The 20,483-nt window shown below is 48.9% G+C and overlaps 6 protein-coding genes across 6 annotated transcripts; 1 reads left to right on the forward strand and 5 right to left on the reverse strand.

The window, feature by feature from the left end:
* Window positions 1-1,884: 1,884 nt before the first annotated feature.
* Window positions 1,885-4,573, reverse strand: VC83_03391 (uncharacterized protein; the record flags this gene model as incomplete). The annotated part of the gene is made up of 4 exons (XM_024467039.1): window positions 1,885-2,364; window positions 3,794-4,017; window positions 4,072-4,236; window positions 4,390-4,573. The coding sequence occupies 4 exons, from the start codon at window positions 4,571-4,573 to the stop codon at window positions 1,885-1,887; spliced, it is 1,053 nt and encodes a 350-aa protein (XP_024325939.1).
* A 3,937-nt stretch (window positions 4,574-8,510) lies between these two features.
* Window positions 8,511-9,050, reverse strand: VC83_03392 (uncharacterized protein; the record flags this gene model as incomplete). The annotated part of the gene is made up of 1 exon (XM_024467040.1): window positions 8,511-9,050. The coding sequence occupies one exon, from the start codon at window positions 9,048-9,050 to the stop codon at window positions 8,511-8,513; it is 540 nt and encodes a 179-aa protein (XP_024325940.1).
* Window positions 9,051-13,176: 4,126 nt separating this feature from the next.
* On the reverse strand, window positions 13,177-14,346 carry VC83_09617 (uncharacterized protein). The gene is made up of 2 exons (XM_024473030.1): window positions 13,926-14,346; window positions 13,177-13,869 (listed from the first exon to the last, which is right to left on the reverse strand). Exon 2 carries the CDS (start codon window positions 13,812-13,814, stop codon window positions 13,335-13,337), a length of 480 nt encoding a protein of 159 aa, XP_024328798.1. The 5' UTR covers window positions 13,815-13,869; window positions 13,926-14,346; the 3' UTR covers window positions 13,177-13,334.
* An 89-nt stretch (window positions 14,347-14,435) lies between these two features.
* VC83_03393 (uncharacterized protein) lies at window positions 14,436-15,823 on the reverse strand. Its single transcript, XM_024467041.1, has 3 exons — window positions 15,535-15,823; window positions 15,372-15,435; window positions 14,436-15,308 (listed from the first exon to the last, which is right to left on the reverse strand). Exons 1-3 carry the CDS (start codon window positions 15,700-15,702, stop codon window positions 14,764-14,766), a joined length of 777 nt encoding a protein of 258 aa, XP_024325941.1. The 5' UTR covers window positions 15,703-15,823; the 3' UTR covers window positions 14,436-14,763.
* VC83_03394 (uncharacterized protein) lies at window positions 15,824-18,465 on the forward strand. The gene is made up of 9 exons (XM_024467042.1): window positions 15,824-16,042; window positions 16,093-16,302; window positions 16,352-16,382; window positions 16,440-16,891; window positions 16,938-17,018; window positions 17,069-17,389; window positions 17,440-17,932; window positions 17,994-18,077; window positions 18,127-18,465. Exons 2-9 carry the CDS (start codon window positions 16,182-16,184, stop codon window positions 18,167-18,169), a joined length of 1,626 nt encoding a protein of 541 aa, XP_024325942.1. The 5' UTR covers window positions 15,824-16,042; window positions 16,093-16,181; the 3' UTR covers window positions 18,170-18,465.
* Window positions 18,466-20,444, reverse strand: NPT1 (nicotinate phosphoribosyltransferase). Its single transcript, XM_024467043.1, has 2 exons — window positions 20,062-20,444; window positions 18,466-20,011 (listed from the first exon to the last, which is right to left on the reverse strand). Exons 1-2 carry the CDS (start codon window positions 20,255-20,257, stop codon window positions 18,744-18,746), a joined length of 1,464 nt encoding a protein of 487 aa, XP_024325943.1. The 5' UTR covers window positions 20,258-20,444; the 3' UTR covers window positions 18,466-18,743.
* Between the last annotated feature and the right edge of the window lie 39 nt (window positions 20,445-20,483).

Here is a 20,483-nt window from a genome sequence, read left to right on the forward strand (position 1 = left end):
AACTGCACGCCCAAATAGTTCCCTCGATAGCTCGCCTCAAAGTCGTTGATAAGATCTGAACTGATATCGTTCCGTTTCTGCCACGTATTATCCTCATCCCGGAAGCCTGCCCACTTCACGAGGTACCAAACCACGTTGCCTACTTTTGAGTAGCGCTTCAACCTCCTACCTCCCTTCCGTAGCGTCGATGGCAACTAGATTGCTTTCTACCCGGCTGTTACGAAGCGGCTGAACCTCCGTGCTTTCTATGTTTCCTGATGTAGTTGGCAGTATGCTTCTGTGAGTATCCTCGGTCGAGTTGGTAGTTGCTGATAGAATTGATGTCGAAGAAGGAAGAGTATCTCGAAGCTGTGGATCAAGCAACTCATTTGGAAAATTGGATGGATATAATCCCCCCCTTTCCTTAAGTGAGTTCTTTATCTTGATTTTCTTGTGCTTAGATGTATGCGAGCGGTTCTTCAGCTTTGTGCAGTGGTGCACTTGCAACGTCTCTTTGCTCCTTTCCGGGAAGTACTCTGCAATTTCATCCCATGGCAATTTGTCTTTCTCTTTCAGCTGTATCAACAGTTTGTCGTCATCTTCTGAATATGTCGAATGCCTACCAGGTCTGCTCACAACTTGTTCTCGCAAATGTGGTTGCTGCCTGTCTCTATCGCACTAAAGGCGCTGCTGACGACATCTTGCACCCGCTCCATTTCGAGAGGGAACATGTAATGGTGGGTGCACCAGATGTGAGAATCTAGCCACCCAAGGAAGGGGAAAATTTTACTAAGACAACACACTGTCTTAGGAAACAGAGCCAAAAGGTTGTAGCTTAGACTATTCCACAACGCAGCAATCAGGTGTATTATGTAGTGAAGTGGTTTAGACAAGTTGTAACAAATGTTGAGTCTGAGAACTCAGGGGTAAGTCAGAGGTTAGCACCTCACTGACTTTTCAGAAACAAAGAATAACAAGATAAATGCTTGGAAGCTTGTAAAAGACGTAGAAGTATGTGCTAGTCAATTTACTGTATTGTCTGCTTGCCCTTCTTAAGGAAAGGGCAATCCTATTTATGCCAAAGGAGTGTAGTTCTCTCATTTTCCAAGACTTTCCATGACTAACCAGGCTTGGTAAATGTATTAGAAATCAAGTGCGACCCACAACTAGCTTGCTAATTATGTAGTGAACGTAAGAGAATCCCATAGAACCATCTCTTGGGTTCCTAGCCTATAGGAAGTGAAAAGGAGGTCCAAGGTCAGAGTACCTATAGACAAATTATGTCATAACTTAACCAATCTTGTGGGTAACTAAGGAGCGATGACGTGTAATGAATCATAGAAGGTTGTAGAAGCTTTTAGAGCTATCGTTCATGTTCCTAGGCCTCTAGTTGGTAGAGATATGCCATGTGGTAGTATTGGCCCACCCCCTTAAGGAGGAGATTTTCTTAATAACTTGTTCAATGAGTGTCCAAATGATATGCCGTAATGTATGTAGCATAAACAGATGTAGTAGAAGAGTTTGCAGCAATCGTTGAGTAGTATTGCTTCTGTTGTTGGTGTGATAAGCCAAGATATGTATGGTGACTTGTAGGTTTGAGGAGGAGATTTCTAAGTTTGCTCTTGAGTTTGATAGCAAACTGAGTGCAACGAATGTCAGTATGACAACTGTCTTAGGAAACAGAGCCAAAGGGTTGTAGCTTAGACTATTCCACAATGCAGCAATGAAGTGTATGATGTAGTGGAGTGGTTTAGACAAGTTGTACAAATGTTGAGTCTGAGAACTCAGGGATAAGTCAGAGAGACCAGTTCTGAGAATTCACTCCACAACTGAAAACTTCGCTCCAACCCCAGAAAGCTCCCCACACCCCTGAACCCCCACTCGAGCTGCAAGGCGCACTTGATATCATAACAGTTTTGGTCTCCGCTCCTGTATCTCAGAACCAGCGGTGTCGCTATCATCACCGAGACCTCCACCATTAATATATTGCCTCGTTGTAGGAGAATCGGGAGAGGCCAATGTTTTCCCCTGACTCGACACATCAGCGAAATTGGTCAGCAAAGTAACGTCTTTCAAATTGCTGAAGTTTGTTTGTGCAGAGCTATCTGTGCTCTTTGTCCTCCTCTGCCGTTTTAAACGCTGTGGGTGCTCAATATCAAAACTGGAGCTGTCATTGGCACAGTCTTCGCCATCACTATCATCTGTGCCTCCATCTCGATCGTCGCTGCACGCCATCCCAAGACTTAGTACAACCTTGTCCACATGGTCATTCTCTGCGGACATGTAATCATTGCTATCCCTTCTTAATTTTGGCTGATATTTATTGATCTTGCTGTTATTTGTTGGGATTCCTTCGGTGGCAGCGATAACGTAAGTCGTGGCATACTGGCGGTAATGGCATACTGGCGGTAGTGAGGTTAGAACCACCCCATCAAACTTACCATCTTACCTACCCAACTCCATTATGGTACATCGAAAGAGCGTAGAAGCTCAAGAGTGTAATATTGCAATAGATCAAGCTATATTAGCTATTCATTCCAAACAATATAAAGTCAGTGTATGCAGCTGCCAAAGCACTTGACCTCCCAGAACAATCTATCCGTCGTCGTATGAATGGAGGCCTCACTGAAAATCTCCTCCTTAAGGGGGTGGGCCAATACTACCACATGGCATATCTCTACCAACTAGAGGCCTAGGAACATGAACGATAGCTCTAGAAGCTTCTACAACCCTCTATGATTCATTACACGTCATCGCTCCTTAGTTACCCACAAGATTGGTTAAGTTATGACATAATTTGTCTATAGGTACTCTGACCTTGGACCTCCTTTTCACTTCCTATAGGCTAGGAACCCAAGAGATGGTTCTATGGGATTCTCTTACGTTCACTACATGATTAGCAAGCTAGTTGTGGGTCGCACTTGATTTCTAATACATTTACTAAGCCTGGTTAGTCATGGAAAGTCTTGGAAAATGAGAGAACTACACTCCTTTGGCATAAATAGGATTGCCCTTTCCTTAAGAAAGGGCAAGCAGGCAATACAGTAAATCGACTAGCACATACTTCTACGTCTTTTACAAGCTTCCAAGCATTCATCTTGTTACTCCTTGTTTCTGAAAAGTCAGTGAGGTGTTAACCTCTGACTTACCCCTGAGTTCTCAGACTCAACATTTGTTGCAACTTGTCTAAACCACTTCACCACATCATACACCTGATTGCTGCGTTGTGGAATAGTCTAAGCTACAACCCTTTGGCTCTGTTTCCTAAGACAGTGTGTTGTCTTAGTAAATTCATCCCTTCCTTGGGTGGCTAGATTCTCACATCTGGTGCACCCACCATTACAATACAGTACTCTCTACTATTCTTGAAGCCCGTACAGTGTTAAACACACCTACAAAGCGATACATTCAAAAGTTAGCAGATGCAACACAGTGACTAAATACACGCAATTTTCTACAACAACGTGATACTGACAATCTACGATCAATTGTTCAAGCTCGGAGAGTACAGCAAAAAGGCAAGCGAGCAATTTTAAAGGGTCATTTTCATATTTCTACAAGGGAATTGCAGCTACAGGTCATTGAAGCAGAGGAGGCTACTCGACGGAAGTCAACAGCAACAGGTAGTAGAACTACAAACAAGGCTATAATTGAGCAAGGAGATGAAGAATCTATTGAAGAGGACTTAGGAGAAGTATCTAATTGTATTTTAATTGAGGATTAGAGTATATATAATTTTATTTTTGTTGTTGTTCACGATGTTCCAACCCCACTACCACCAGTATGCCATTACCACCAGTACGCCACGACTTACGTTAGTGGTTTCTTGAGCACTGCCCAAACCTGAGAGACAATCCGTAAGCTTGCTCATATTTTGAGAGGCAAGCAACAGCATGTCATTCACCTTTGTCGTAGTTGTCTGTATCATCACATCACTTAGTGCAGCTTGAGAACTGGAGAAATCTACTAGGATCTCCCTCTCAACATCGTCCAGCACTCCATTGTCGCCCACATCACTGTCCAGGAGGATAGGTTCATCTGAAAGATATGAGCAACGCGCTTTGCAATTACTGGAGGCTTCTGGCTACTCACCCTGGCTTGTACCCCATTTCAGTTTATCCGAACCTGTCACGTTTCCGTGGACGCTGCTAAGGCTGCCATTTATATCTGGTAATAGGAGTTCTTCGATAGAAGGAAACTCCGTCTCTGCATCGCTGATGTCTGCATCTCCACTGTATCGAATAGACTGCGTGGTTTCTGCATTTGGTCAGCTGTTGCCATCATAAAGAAATACGGACACATATGAGTAACGCGCTTTGCAATTACTGGAGGCTTCTGGCTACTCACCCTGGCTTGTACCCCATTTCAAGTGTTGACGTTAATTAAGAGGCAGCTCTGCGTGGTCCGAACTGGATGACATGTGCATCTGGGCTGCGTCGTGCGTAATTGTCCTCTTGACCCCTTCAAAATTGGCACTGGCTGTAGACGGTGGAAAGTGAGTCGAACCAACACCTGGTTGTGGATGCGAAGGTGGCCAAAATGTTGAAGGCAGTATAGCCACAAACTGTTGGCTGTCCCAGTGAATAGAAGTCATCTTGAACTTTGATATTGGAGGAGATCTATGAACTCGCAATCTGCTGAGGGACACCCGTCCTATATATACTCACGCGCTATGGCTACCGCCTGGAATCCAGCCTACAGAACACCCGTGGAGTCGCCCAACTGCTTCGCTCACTTTTGTCATTACGTATGAGGTTGCTGGATGGCGTAATCATCCCATGTTTGCCAATCTTCCAGATCGATAGCTGTGACGGCCGCGTCCTGAAGCAAAACAGTGGGAACTCTGGCGAAAATGACTCCAGGCAGGCTCGGTGATCTGTCCGTAGAGGCTGAGCAAAGCTCAGCCTCTACAAAGAAACCCCTATGTCTTCTATCATTTAGAAGTCAGCATTAGAGCTAGGTCACCAAAGACATAGAGAGTCTCGTAACCCTCTATCATCTGTTAAGAGGTTAGCACTGGTTATAAGAGGGGGGAAGGGGGGACTTACCTTATAGATAGCTACATCACAGCTAGACTTACGCCACATAGCCTAGTCATTAACTAGGCTAGCAATGTGGACAGAAAGTGCCATCTACAAAGCCCTAGACCCCCCTAACCCCATAGACTCTCTTAACCCTAGTGGCAAACTCTACTAGCTAATGGTATGTTAGCTAGTAGTTGTTACGATATCAAGTGCGCCTTGCAGCTCAAGTAGGGGTTCAGGGTGTGGGGAGCTTTCCGGGGTTGGAGCGAAGTTTTCAGTTGTGGAGTGAATTCTCAGAACTGGTCTCGCTAAAGAGAATTCACTCCACAACAACATAGCTGTATATAGATTGAGCCACTGCTCGAGTGCTCCTCTTCTCTTTCCTTACTTCTCTAGATTGAGTTTAATTCATAATACCCAACTGGCGCCCTATGCCTTGGTGAACCGTGACAGTAGTGCCACTAGAGAGTCAGCCTAAATTAGGCTATGAGGAATAGCACTGTGTCATTAAACACAGTGCTAAGCTAGGCCTTAGAGTATCTAAAGACGTGACAGAGACTGACCTAGCAGCCTACGTAGGCTAGTCTAGCATAGACGATGTAGAGAGTAGTCTCTATAGTTAGTGCTAGACAGCTCTGCTAAGTCATCTCCTTGATATAGAGCAGGGGAATCAGCTAGTGTAGTGTCATACTGACATTCGTTGCACTCAGTTTGCTATCAAACTCAAGAGCAAACTTAGAAATCTCCTCCTCAAAACCTACAAGTCACTATACATATCTTGGCTTATCACACCAACAATAAGAGCAATACTACTCAACGATTGCTACAACCCTCTATGATTCATTACACGTCATCGCTCCTTAGTTACTGGGCCAATACTACCACATAGCATATCTCTACAACCCTCGATGATTCATTACACGTCATCGCTCCTTAGTTACTGGGCTAAAACTACACATAACATATCTCTACCAACTAGAGGCCTAGGAACATGAACGATAGCTCTAGAACCTAAGAGATGGTTCTATGGGATTCTCTTACATTGACTACAGTTACCAAGCCTGGTTAGTCATGGAAAGTCTTGGAAAATGAGAGAACTACACTCCTTTAGCATAAATAGGATTGCCCTTTCCTTAAGAAAGGGCAAGTGTCATACTGACATTCATTGCACTCAGTTTGCTATCAAACTCAAGAGAAAACTTGGAAATCTCCTCCTCAAACCTACAAGTCACTATACATATTTTGGCTTATCTACCAACTAGAGGCCTAGGAGCATGAACGATAGCTCTAAAAGCTCCTACGAACCTCTATGATTCATTACATGTCATCGCTCTTTAGTTACCCACAAGATTGGTTAAGTTATGACATAATTTGTCTATAGGGGTACTCTGACCTTGGACCTCCTTTTACTTCCTATAGGCTACGAACCTAAGAGATGGTTCTATGGGATTCTCTTACGTCGACTACAGTTACCAAGCCTGGTAAGTCATGGAAAGTCTTGGAAAATGAGAGAACTACACTCCTTTAGCATAAATAGGATTGCCCTTTCCTTAAGAAAGGGCAAGCAGACAATACAGTAAATCGACTATCACATACTTCCACGTCTTTTCCAAGCTTCCAAGCATTCATCTTGTTACTCCTTGTTTCTGAAAAGTCAGTGAGGTGTTAACCTCTGACTTACCCCTGAGTTCCCAGACTCAACATTTGTTGCAACTTGTCTGAACCACTTCACTACATCACACACCTGATTGCTGCGTTGTGGAATAGTCTAAGCTACGACCCTTTGGCTCTTTTTCCTAAGACAGTGTGTTGTCTTAGTAAATTCATCCCTTCCTTGGGTGGCTAGATTCTCACATCTGGTGCACCCACCATTACAGCAAGCAGACAATACAGTAAATCGACTATCACATACTTCTATGTCTTCTCCAAGCTTCCAAGCATTGATTGTAAGGACACAGGGCACCCAGCTCACAGTAATAGCATATGAGAGTGCGAGTCGGAGGCTAAACGGATGCTATCCTATAGGTCTACTATGAAGGATACAAAAAAGATGATGGGGGAACCCCGTGAGTCGATTGTCTCAAGTACCCGAAACCCATCTGACTCGGTTCCGACTTGGTTAGCCCACCCAAATGATCACACGTGACCCCGCAGCTACCCAGAGTCTACTCCCTAGAATGAGAGACGAGAAGGCATCCTTACATTGATCTTGTTACTCCTTGTTTCTGAAAAGTCAATGAGGTGCTAACCTCTGACTTATCCCTGAGTTCTCAGACTCAACATTTGTTACAACTTGTCTAAACCACTCCACATCATACATTTGATTGCTGCATTGTGGAATAGTCTAAGCTACAACCCTTTGGCTCTGTTTCCTAAGACAGTGTGTTGTCTTAGTAAAATCATCCCCTTCCTTGGGTGGCTAGATTCTGACATCTGGTGCACCCACCATTACAGTAAAGACATGAATATCGTATTTTGTATTGTATTTGAATTGGTTCCAGAAACAAAACTGCACTACTGAGGATATTGGACTATCAAATATCGCACTAAGGAGGTTATACTGTAGTCAAATAGTCATGATTATCGTGATTATTTGTGCTAACCCTGGTTATCCTGAGGATATGTAATTTTAGGGCCTAACGGCACGGGATGGACCGTATAATTTGTCACGGTTCACCAAGGCATAGGGCGCCAGTTGGGTATTATGAATTAAACTCAATCTAGAGAAGAAAGGAAAGAGAAGAGGAGCACTCGAGCAGTGGCTCAATCTATATACAGCTATGTTGTTGTGGAGTGAATTCTCTTTAGCGAGACCAGTTCTGAGAATTCACTCCACAACTGAAAACTTCGCTCCAACCCCGGAAAGCTCCCCACACCCCTGAACCCCCACTCGAGCTGCAAGGCGCACTTGATATCGTAACAGCAACGACTGTCAGTATGACAATTAGACCCTTAGCATTAGCAACTATAGACTATAGGCTATGGAATAGTATATAGGTAGAAAGGAAATCGGTTATGGATTATAGACAGGGAGCTTAGGGTTTACTAATGTAATAAACAACCGTAAAGGAAAACCCTACATACTAAGCCTAGGGTAGTAAGTGTACTGTAAAGGAGAACTCTACACGCTAAACCTAGGGTGGTAATAGGTAGGTTCTTAGCCAATCCTAAATTAAGCCAATTAACAGCTAATCATTTAGGCTTGGCATTTTATAATGTCATATATTGTTGTTTATGAAAGTTTAGTCAAGTAGAAGTTTGTAGAATTCTCTAGAAACATTTCATTTTCCCTGATCTTATCTTATCTTCTCCATTATCTTATCTTATCTTATCGCCTATGTAAAACCACCCCTAATTAGGTAGGCCTAATAAGGTATAGGGTTATAATCGTGATTATAATCATGATTAGTCATGGTTATTCCGGATAACCATCTCCCCACGCCCAGCCCAAGTAAAATCCCATCCCGTTTCAAGAGAAAAAAAAAAAAAAAAAAAAAAAAAAACTGCTCATCGCGTTCGCGCCGACCGCTCATCGTGGCGTGCGGTGGTAAGGAAAACATTAAAAATATGGATAAATAAACCGCGTTTTGTTGATACATATAAATCCCCGCCCAACTCATCCAGCGGTAAGTAAATAAGAGACGAAAATATATTGTTGGGTTGGTTTGCTTTATTCAAGCCGGCGGCGGTGTGCGTAAGTGCGACTGCTTCACGGCGCAAGGCTGGGCCGGCCCAGTAGAGTGAGATTAGAGTGAGAGTGAGAAGAGTGAGAGTGAGAGTGAGAATGGGCGGTGTAAGGCAGCTATTATTGCACCTTCTATTCCCCGCCATGGCGTAGTTTCGGGGCTGTTTCGCGCCAAGGATATGTGCATGGTGGGTGAAGATGGGGTGTGTGGTATTGGGCGTGGGTGGTTGAAGGATGAAGGATGGGGTGATGTGGATGCGGCCATCACATGGCCGCATCCACGTCGCATCCACGTCGCATCCCTGCCTTGTCGTCCTTGTCGCCTTGTCGTCCTTGTCGCCCAAGTCGTCCAAGTCAGTCATTGGTAGGTAGATTGTGCCTCGTCCAAGTCCTGCCTCTCGGGGTCTGTCTAGGGGTCTGTCTCGGGGTCTGTCTCGGGGTCTGTCTGGGTTCTGTCTCGGTGTCTCCAGGTCCGTCTGGGGTCTGTCTCGGTGTCTCCAGTCCGTCTCCAGGTCTGTCGGCGGCAGTGGTGTTTGTCATGTCAAGTTTGTTTGTCACGGGCGAGTCGAGGATAGTAGTTTGAAGAAACCGCCTTCGTTTGCCTGCTTCTCCTCTGGTGTCCGCGTCGCTGTGTGCTGTGCTGTGCTGTGCTGTGCTTTGTTGGAGAGTCGTGGGGTGACTACTTCGGCAGCGGCGGCAGGGGACGACTCGGTGGGGGACCTGGGCAGGGCGGGAGTTGCGATGGGCGGTGGTGACTGGGCATTGTGAGGGCGGAAATGATGGCGGTTGTTGTGGGTTGAGGGTGAGGTGAGGTGAGGTGAGGTGAGGTGAGGTGAGGTGAGGTGAGGTGAGGTGAGGTGAGGTGTAATGTCTGGATATGAGAAAACTGGCAGGAGCGTCCCTTCTTGTACTTCTGGTGGTCTCACTGGGCTTTTCCGTCTCCTCTTGTTGCGCGTCGTTGTACCTGGCAGTAGTTGAGGAATGTATCACTTTGTGACGTAACTGTCAGTCTTTTCAGATATGAGGGCGGTGCGTCTCAAGATATACTCCCCTCCTCTCCCCTCCCCCCCTCCTTTATTGCACTGTATGCCGTACACTCTTTCCTCGTTCCTCGTTACTTTTCCTCGTTCTTTTCCTCGTTCTTTTCCTCGTTCTTTTCCTCTTTCCTCTTCCTCTTTCCTCTTCCTCTTTCCCCTTCCTCTTTCCTCCTTCCTCTTTCCTCCTTCCTCCTTCCTCTCCCCACCCTCCTCTCCCCCCCCCCCCGCCCATCCCGTCCCACGAGAAAAAAAAAAACTTCAAACAGCCCCCACAGACGGAGATGAGTACATTGTTCGCCGCAGTAGTGGTATACGAGTACTCGAGTACTTTCGTAGTTGACATGCTCTAAACTTGGCAAAGTAGGCTTCGTACTTTGCCTCGTCCACCTCCTTTAGCCGATATTACAGGGACAGGGACAGGGACAGGGACAGGGACAGGGAGTACCGGGGTGTTTGGAGTGCGATTCTCGCCGTCTATAGGATGTAATACAGAATACGTTACAGTTACAGTAATACAGTAATACAGATACAGTAATACAGAATACAGAATACAGAATACGTTACAGTAATACAGTAATACAGAATACAGAATACAGAATACGGTTAGTAATACAGAATACAGAATACGATACAGAATACGGTTAGTAATACAGAATACAGAATACGATACAGTAATACAGAATACAGAATACAGAATACAGAATACAGAATACAGAATACAGAATACAGAATACAGAATACAGAATACAGAATACAGAATACAGAATACAGAATACAGAATACAGAATACAGAATACAGAATACAGAATACACGCATCGCATACTTGCCTGTTCTCACACGACTTCTCACACGACGAAATATCATGTCAAACCCCACCAGAAGCACGCGTACCTGTCGCAAACCCCGCCAAGGACAAAATCCAGTGTCTCTGTCCAGTGCACACCCGCCCAAACCCACCCCGCCCGCTGCACGATTACCAGGGATGCGCACAATTAGCATGCGCACAATTACCAGGGATGCGCACAATTAGCATGCGCACAATTACCAGGGATGCGCACAATTAGCATGCGCACAATTAGCATGCGCACAATTATCAGGCATGCGACGGGGTGAAGACGAGAGGAGGCAGAGGCCAAAAGTGCGGTGAGAGAAGAGTCACACGCGGGCACGGGGTTGAGCGAGTTTGCGCGTCCAAGTGGCCTCGGGCCTCCAAGAGAACAGAACAGCCTGGTCTAGGGAGCTGCTGTGCAGCTCCCTAGACCAGGCTGTTCTTGCATGCACTGTAATCTCACCTGCTGGTCCTCTGTTCTGCTACACCGACGGCGCGCGGTCTTGACCGATGCCTGTGTCGACAGGCAGTTTTGTTTAGCACAACTCACTCAGTCCCGACAAAGGGGTCACGCTATACAACTCTGTTCTCCCCCCCCCGTCGTGCCAATTTACCCCAGCGCTGCCACGCTGGGAGGGTAGATTACACCCTTGGATGCGAGGCTGGGGATGCTATTTTCGGGGCGATAGAGCGTCGAGTATGAGTGTGTACGAGTATGACTATGTACCAGTATGACTATGTACGAGTATGACTATGTACGAGTATGACTATGTACGAGTATGACTATGTACGAGTATGACTATGTACGAGTATGACTATGACCATGTACAGTATGACCATGTACGAGTATGTACACCGCTCATCCCCAGCGCTACGATTCAGCGCCTCACGGTTCGCTGACCCGACAGTTTGGCCGACAGCCGGGCGACGAGGCTGCGAATTTCAAGTCTCCTTTCAGTGTCGTGGCGCCGACGAGGCTGGTCTAGGGTTAATTTACTGTAATTTACTATGCATATGCACCTCCAATCTCCCCCGTACCTCCTGACGCCGACGAGGCTGGTCTAGGGTTAATTTACTGTAATTTACTACGCATATGCACCTCCAATCTCCCCGTACCTCCTGACGCCGACGAGGCTGGTCTAGGGTTAATTTACTGTACTTTACTATGCACCTCCAATCTCCCCGTACCTCCTGGCGCTCGCCCTGCCTTTGTCTCGACCGGCCTGGACAAACACGAAGGCGAATCTCGAATGAAGGAGACCACACACAACAGGCCACGTCTCATCCAGGGCTGTCCGTCCTTTCCAATAGACCCCCCAGACATCGGACTCGCCGGACTCACCGGACTCACCGGACTCACCGGACGCTCACCAGACTCACCGGACTCACCCGACTCACCCGACACACCCGCCTGTCCCTAACCCACTCTCTAATCTCCCGCACCGAGGCGGATTACTGGCGCGCTACGCAAACAAAGTGATGGGGTAGTGGTAGTGGGGCGTGGACCCCCCCCACATCGCGCTCACGGTTTTCCCTCCCCCTTCTCTTCCCCCCTTCTCTTCCCCCTTTTCTTCCCCCTTCTCTTCCCCCTTTTCTGGGGGCTTCCAGAAGGGCGGGGCGCCCGGCAGTGGTCGCCGTTGCGGAGGTGTGAGTTGGATGCACCCCTCTATATCGGTCCATCCATCACCAGATCAGAAGTGGGCAGTGCGTGGTGCATGACTCGCGCGGTGCAGCTGCTTGTTGGATGCGGTGATGAGCCGTGCAGCACGGTAGTTGATGGGCTGAGATGCAATGCGCTGCTCTGAGAGTGTGGGGTAGGAGGTGAGGCATCCTCCTCGCACTTTAGTGGTTGCTTCTCCACGCATTGGGTTGTGTTGGGTTGCTTGAAATGAGGATTCGTGAGCGTCCACGTACGATTAGCACGCGTCGTGGGGCCTGTGCTGTGAAGTCTCGTTGTCTCTCAAGGATGTTCGACTATATCGATGGAAGACAGCGGGAAGGTAATGAGGCCGTTGTAACGGATTGAGAGGAGCTTCCAACATGTCCTTTTGATGGAGGTTGGAATTTCCAATCAACAGACTCAACCCTACCCTAACTATGGGATTCCCCGTTTGTCGCCAGTCATTCATTACATGCTCGGGCAACAAAGTAAGGAGCTGATACGAGTATATAGCTGGGGTTACGATTACTCTCATGCTCTTGCATTGTCTTCCATAGTTACACACGAATATAATGCGGCCGTTATATCCAGTATACCTGCTCAAACCAACCTCTACCCCTTTCTCAGGTATCCAACCTCCCCTCTTCAGGGGTCATACGCTCTCTACCGCATACCCGCAAGCCATCCTAACCTCCTGGACCAGCTTGGCTCCAGCAAACTCCCCAGGGCGCCCAGCAACCCGGCCACAGTCCTGTCGCGGAAGCCGCCCTTTCGCCAGGACACCCGACCAAGCAGATAGGATGGCAGAGCACCTGCTGAGAGCAGAGCGCAAGAAAACCACCCGGCCCGCAGAACACTACTCGGTGGTTTGTCCACCTACGAGCGAAGCGAGTAGGTGGCGAAAGCGAGTTGGGTATGCGAAAGCGAGTTTGGGTATGCATGATATACATATATATGATAGATAACTACCTGAACAATACAAAATTAACAGAGCTATTTTCACCATCTAAACTTTGTACCGACTCATTCTCATCTTCGTCGTCGCTACTCTTGTATGCCTTATACTGTAAGACCACTACAAGCGACTTCAAACCATTTGCTTTACGGTCTGCAACACGCTTACGCTCTGCTTTGCCAAAGCCCAGCTTCTCTCCACCCTGACTGTATGGTCTTTACAGTCAATGACCGGTTGCGAATATACGGTAGATCAGAGAGGAATGTTGGAAGTTTATACTCGTAATCAAAACTCCGGACTGCTTTATCAAGAGCCTTTTGATGGAAGTGCTGGCACTGTTGGAAAACTTCAACATCAAGCGGCTGAAGCAGATGTGTTGTATGAGGTGGAAGCGCACATGGAATAACATTGTATTCTTCTGCTATTGTGATAAACTGCCCAGTTTTATGTGAATCGTGACCGTCAACTATCAATAGTCGAGTCTCATTACATGATGAGTACGCTGCTGAATGTTGAATAAAGTGGTGTAGATATTGAATTCCAACCGCATCATTCGTATATCCACTGTCATTAACGATTACAAGAGTGTCAGGCTCAAGATTATCATACCATGATACACTCAGGAAGTGCATATCCTTCAGCATTTATAGCTTCGATGACAGTAACAGAGAGTCGATTATCAGGATTATTTACAATCCACTTTGTACGTTAGTATTGAACTCTTTAGAATAGAGTACTCCGACTGGTACAATTACATCTGTAGACCGATAGCATCCAATCATGTAACCTGTCTCATCAAAGTTCCAGAGATTGCATGGCTTGATATTATATTTTGTAATAATCGCATTATACTTCATAAAGAAGCCCTCGAAATTTGACCGATTCTGGGCTTGCTTTCGCAGAGTATTTAATGCCTTTGTACGAATAGAGTGGAATTCAGGGTGGGCTTTAAGGAACTGTTGAAGCCAGCGTCGAGAGGGCAGCTCTTTGCCTGGTCGCAAGTCTGCGACAGCTTGTAGTAGCGTACTCCGATTTGCAGGAATACTACGCTCGAGTTGGTCATGTATAAATTGGCAAATTGGCAAATTGCAGCATCTTGTGCAGGAGTCAATACTCGGTTTCGTCGTAGAGTTTCGTACTTAATGTCGAATTTTGTAGCGACCCAGGAGATTGTATGGGCTTGTGGAGGCTTTAAAAAGAACTGCACGGCTTCTGCAATGCGAGATTTATATTCAGAATCATGGGTTGGAGGCATATTGGTAGTATTGTTCATGAATTGGTAGTATTGTTCATGAATTGGTAGTATTGTTCATGAATTGGTAGTATTGAAGTGAATCCATGAGGCGACGTGGCATACTCAAACTTGCTTTCGCATACCCAACTCGCTTTCGCCACCTACTCGCTTCGCTCGTAGGTGGACAACCACCGAGTAATGTCTGCCGATCCTGGAGGAAGCCTGCCTTCGTCACAGAACCGTTATGCCCACATGCTGTGGCATGTCCAGGCGCCAGCGGTTCCCAGGCAAGGCAACTTGAGAACACCCGCCGTATCTGCCATATATCGATCTTTCAGACTCTCGGAATATCCTCATCTTCAAGTAGCTTCCCCCGCCGGATTCTGCGTCGAAGCAATCCACTCCTCCATTACCTCCCTCCCACCCCCCGCATCCTTAACCGCCGTCTTCGTAACAATCAGACACAACACCCTTCCATAAATCCCATATCCATCATACTCACTCCGCATAGCCATTTTCTTCTCATCCTGCTCCTCTTCCTCCGCTCCCCCCAGTGGTGCCGCTGACCGTGCACGCTTGGTCGGCGGGGCATCAGCATCGGAGTCTGAGGCGGAGGCGTCAGAGGCGTTGGAGTCGGCTACGACGAGGGTATCTGCGTCTTCGGCAGGGCGTGTGCGTTTGGAGTGGCGGGTTGGCGGGGGGTGGTTTGTGGATTCGGCGGTGGAGGGCGCGGGGGGGACGTCTTGGATTACGACGTCGTCGCTCTCCTCTCTCGGGAGGGGCGCGGGGGAATCGGGGTTTGTATCATCCCCTTTTCGTTCTGGTTCACGAAAAATCTTCCGTCTCTTGAGAACCGTATGCCTTGTACTCGTCTGGGTGAGGAAGACCGAGACTTCAAACCCATCTACAATGCACCCATTAGCCCCATCCAACCCCCTTCAATTAAAAGAAACGAAACCTCACATACCACCAGAAACAACATCCTTAACCCCCCTCCCCCTCGCCTTCACCCTCTCATTCTCCTCCCTCAACTTCGGCAGGATTAGCGGCCGCACAGCAGCCAGCACGCGCGTGAGCAGCGAGCGCGTCGAGAGCAGCCACGCGCCGGGGGGGGAGGGGTAGATGCGTACTTCGAGGACGGAGGAGGGGGTTATGCGGAGGTAGCGGCGGAGGGGGGCCATGGTTGCGGGATGGTTGTGGGTGATGGGCGTTCTGTTGATGACTGTGAAGCTCGAGGGAGCATGAATATCTCGTCGGCCGAGTGGTGTTGGGCGGCACCTTGGGGGGTGGATTTGCATGTGGGATGTTTTGGGAGATAGTTTCAGCCTTGCCGATTACGATTAGATAAGCTGTGGCTGGCCGAAAGCTGTTTTTGGAACTGTGACGAGGACCGAGGTACGTTTTTGGCCCTGTCGGACAATTTTTTTAAATTCTCCGAGAATGGAGGGTTCTTTTATGAGTTATTTTGCCACAACGGACTCCGACTCGATTCATTCTCCCCTCTCACATGCACTAAATTACTACAAACTTTTACTTTTTAAATAAGTACCGGAGGATATCAGGAAGGAAACAAACCGGGTGAGGTCATAGGGGTCCCGTCTAACTCCGGTTGCTTTTCGTAAGACGTACGGGTCACAAGTGAGTTGCATATATGGAAACTAAACTTATATATTTCTAATTCCTTTAAGAAAGGCCTTGTCTTTGTACTATACAGAGTGTCTGCCCGCTATATGCGAAAGTGTTCATTGCGATATAAAATCATAGCATCTGAGCCGTCATGACGTCGTCGCTTGGCCTTGCTACCAGACGAGCCCAGCCTCAACTCACTCGTGTGACGAGGCTGGAAGAACAGCTTCGAAGGAGTATATCAACCATTGAATTGGATAGACAAAAAGGAGGTATGTTTCATTCCTCCCCGTTGAATTACCAGACCCTAACCAGCAACAGACAGAGAACGTGTCGTGATTCTTGGCTCTGGGTAACCCTCCCCAATCCAAGATATCATCCAATGTATATACTAATCCCCCTCCCCCAGCTGGGCCGGCTTCAACCTCTCCCGCAAGCTAGACAAGAAAAAGTACCAACCCGTCGTTATCTCTCCCCGCCCCTACTTCGCCTTCACCCCCCTCCTCGCATCCACCGCCGTCGGCACCCTCGAGTTCCGCACCGCCATCGAGTCCGTCCGCGCCCGCGTCACAGACACAGAGTATTACCAAGGATGGGCGGACGACGTCAGCTTCGCCGACAAGCGTATCACTGTCGAGGTCAATGCGATGATGACGCAGTCCACGGCGCCGATTCAGACGGCGGATGAGGCGTCTGCGCCAGGAACCAAGAAGGGCAAGAGGTTCGACCTGGATTATGATAAGTTGGTCGTTGCGGTGGGGTGTTACTCGCAGACTTTCGGGACGCCGGGTGTGAGAGAGAATGCCTTCTTCCTGAAGGATGTGGGCGATGCGAGGAAGATCAGGAAGAGGATTTTGGATTGTATGCATTTACCACATGACCCCTGATGCCATACTAACCATCCCAGGTTTCGAAGAAGCATCCCTCCCCTCAACACCCGAGAAAGTGAAGCGGCAACTCCTAAACTTTGGCGTCGTCGGCGGAGGCCGTGGGTCCCCCCATTTCCAACCCCTAGATCACAACTAACCCCCTCACCAGCCACCGGCGTCGAATTCTCCGCTGAGCTCTTCGACCTCTGCAACGACGACCTCCGCAAACTCTACCCCTCCCTCATCCAACACGCCCGCATCAGCATCTACGACGTCGCTCCTAGCATCCTCTCCATGTTCGACAAGCGGCTCGCCGACTACGCAACCAACCATTTCCGCCGCGACGGGATTGCGATCAAGACTTCGCACCATATCAGGGATTTGCGTCCTGGACTCCCTGGTGCGGAGGAGGAGGATGGGAGTTCGGGGTTTACGTTGACGACGGAGGAGGATGGGGAGGTGGGGGTGGGGATGTGTGTCTGGTCTACTGGTGCGTGGGCCCCTCGATTTATAGGTATGGATACAAGCTAACAACGACAGGACTGATGATGAACCCCTTTATCCAAAAGGCGCTCAACGATGTACACAGCTACCCCAGCGCCTCTATCACCCCTCCTCCTTCTTCCTCATCATCCTCCTCCTCTCCCTCTCCCGCGCCAGAAACCCTCAACTGGCATCTCGCGCGCGATCCCAAATCCGGTGGTCTGCTAGTCGACTCACATTTCCGCGTCCAGCTCAACGGCTCCTCCCCCTCCTCACCCACCTCAACCAACACCCCCACCCCCACCACCCCACCCAAACCAGCAACAATGCTAAACGTCTTCGCCCTCGGCGACGTCGCGGTCCCACAGTCCGGCCCCCTCCCCGCCACAGCACAGGTAGCGAACCAATCCGCGCTCTGGCTCGCGCGGCGGCTTAATGCGGGGGATATAGGGAGGGGAGGCGGGTTCACGTATAGGAATTTGGGGGTTATGACGTATTTGGGTAACTGGAAGGCGATTATGCAGACGGGGGCGAATAGTGAGGTTACGGGGTATGTATTCTACTCGACTCTGGGGTGGGTGTGTGATCGGTGTATGCTGACGAGATTGCAGGTTTGCGGCGTGGTTGGTGTGGAGGGGGGCGTATTTGACTCGGACGATCAGTTGGAGAAATAAGTTGTTGATCCCGATTTATTGGTAAGTTCCCCGTGGTCAGGTGTGGAGGACGTTTCTAACTGTTGGGTAGGCTCATTAATTGGGCTTTTGGCCGCGATATTGGCAGGTTCTGATGAACTCTTGTGGGCTGTCTGTTATACATATAACAAGAGCATATGTCGAGTCTGAGGATACAAACCGACACTCGCCTCTGTACACCACTCGATGTGCGAGAGGACGTGGCCGCTGGCGTATTTGACTCGGACGATCAGTTGGAGAAATAAGTTGTTGATCCCGATTTATTGGTAATTTCCCCGTGGTCAGGTGTGGACGAGTATGGACCATACGAGCTGTCATCATCCAAGGCAGTTAAAAAGCGAGATAGATAGTAATCGTACCAGAATGCAAGTTTATTTTTGTGCTTCTAGTTAGACGCTGACTATTATCACTCTGTTGAAATTTCAAGGCCATGGCAGCCGGAATATTCAAAATATCTCACGAAAACCGCCTAATGCACGCACCGAAAGAGTCTAAGCCGCTCAAGGCCATGGCAGCCGGAATATTCAAAATATCTCACGAAAACCGCCTACTGCACGCACCGAAAGAGTCTAAGCCGCCTCACACAATGCCAACTATACCAATCACTTCCCATATCATCATGCAAACTAAAGAAAAATGGCCGATATCCAATAACAGTCACCCACCCCCTCACTGCGTAGCAGGAGCATCCTCCGTCCCCCACCTCGTCGCCTCATCCACCCCCTCCCACTCCTGCTCCACGTACCCCAACCTCCTCTTAACCTCCACCACCGTCTCCTCATCCCCCGTATTCTTCCCCACATTATCACTAATCTTGATCGCCGGTCTCCCCGCCGCACTGGACAGTTTAATCACAATATTCAGCGGCACGGACTTCTTCCCCGTCTTCAGATTGACAAAGTCGTTCGTGAGGAACGTTCCCACGCCGAAGGCGGGCGCGAAGCCCGCGGCCTCGGAGAGCGCTTTGTATTTTAGGCACAGCTCGATGTTGAGGGAGTCGGAGAAGACAATGGATTTCTGCTCTGTGATTCCTTGGCTATCGTAGAAGGTGCGCAGGGTTTTCACGAATGTCGCGGGGTCGCCTGAGTCCTGGCGCACGCCCGTGAAGGCCTGGGCGTATGTCATGTCCGTATCCGCGGTGTCGGTGGGTGGTGCATGAAGCGGGGGTTCCGTGGAAGCGAGGTGCGTCGCGCCGTCTGATGAAGAAGCAGTGGTGGCAGCGCTGTGCAGGGCGGAAGCGAGGCGGGGAATGGGCTTGCTGAATGCGCGGAGGAAGATGGGCGTGCCGAAGGTGTCAGTGAGGGTTATACCGAGAACGCCCTTGCCGAAGCAGCCGATCCAGTAGCTGAGCGCGGTCTCGGTGGCGTGCTCGTAGTTGTTGGTGATGGCGGCGACGCCCATGAACCATTCGTGGGCGACGGTGCCGATGGGGGGGATGCCGAAGCGCATGGCGAGGTGGACGTTGCTTGTCCCGGAGATCTTGCCAGGGAGGCCACGCTTAATGCCGTCTTTGTTGGCGCGGACGAGGCCGCGGAAGACGAGGGCTTGGGTGTGGTAGTCTCGTCTCCTCCTGGTGCCGAATTCGGAGGTGATGCAGCCGCCTTCGAGCAGACGGATGCCCTTCTCGTATGCCTTCTCTTCTTGGCCATCATAGGACCACTCCGTGTCCACGAAGCGGAAGTAGGCTTCGCTGGTCAAGGCCAGTAACGGGATCTCGTATAATACGGTCTCAACCCATAGACCCTTGATCTCGAGCCGGAATTCACCGACATCGCTATCCTTGCCAGTATCTTCGTCCGCGACGAATGTACCTTTGATCTGCTCCCTCGGGTTCAGGCGGAAATCTTGAAGGTAGCGAAGATATGGCTCGTTCAGGTATGTACATGTCGACTTGAGGAAGCTGTACTCGTCATCTGACAGAGAGATGTTCCCGAGCTCTAGTTGTCACTGTCAGCGGTTCTTGGGGGGGCAGGGGGAGGCGACTGACTGTTAATTTGGATTTGAAGCCAGTCGAAGGCGGCCCTGGATAACTTCTTCTCTGGCGTCCGGTTCTTGAATGCGTATGTGACCGGCACATCTGGAAAGTACTTCAAGGCCGCACATTGCATCGTGAGCTTGTACAGATCCGTGTCGAGGAACGAGATGACGCCCTCCGGGAACGCTGAGGCGCCATTGAAGTCCATTTTGCGATGATCGATCTCCGCACTGCGGGGTTCTTGAAAAAAGATTAAGACTGGAGGTTGTGGAAGGGCATCCCCCTAGTTTATCTAGGTGAGTCGATAGCTATATAGTTTTATGGCCAAGCAGACGGAGACCTAATTTATAAAGGTGAATCGGTTAGTGAAACTCTCTCTTAGGCTTGTCGTTCCATCCCAGACGTTCCTTGAAGTCCCACCCACCAACCACCCA

This window comes from Pseudogymnoascus destructans (assembly GCF_001641265.1).
Source record: "Pseudogymnoascus destructans isolate 20631-21 unplaced genomic scaffold scaffold_6, whole genome shotgun sequence".
In the NCBI taxonomy this organism is placed as follows: domain Eukaryota; kingdom Fungi; phylum Ascomycota; class Leotiomycetes; order Thelebolales; family Thelebolaceae; genus Pseudogymnoascus; species Pseudogymnoascus destructans.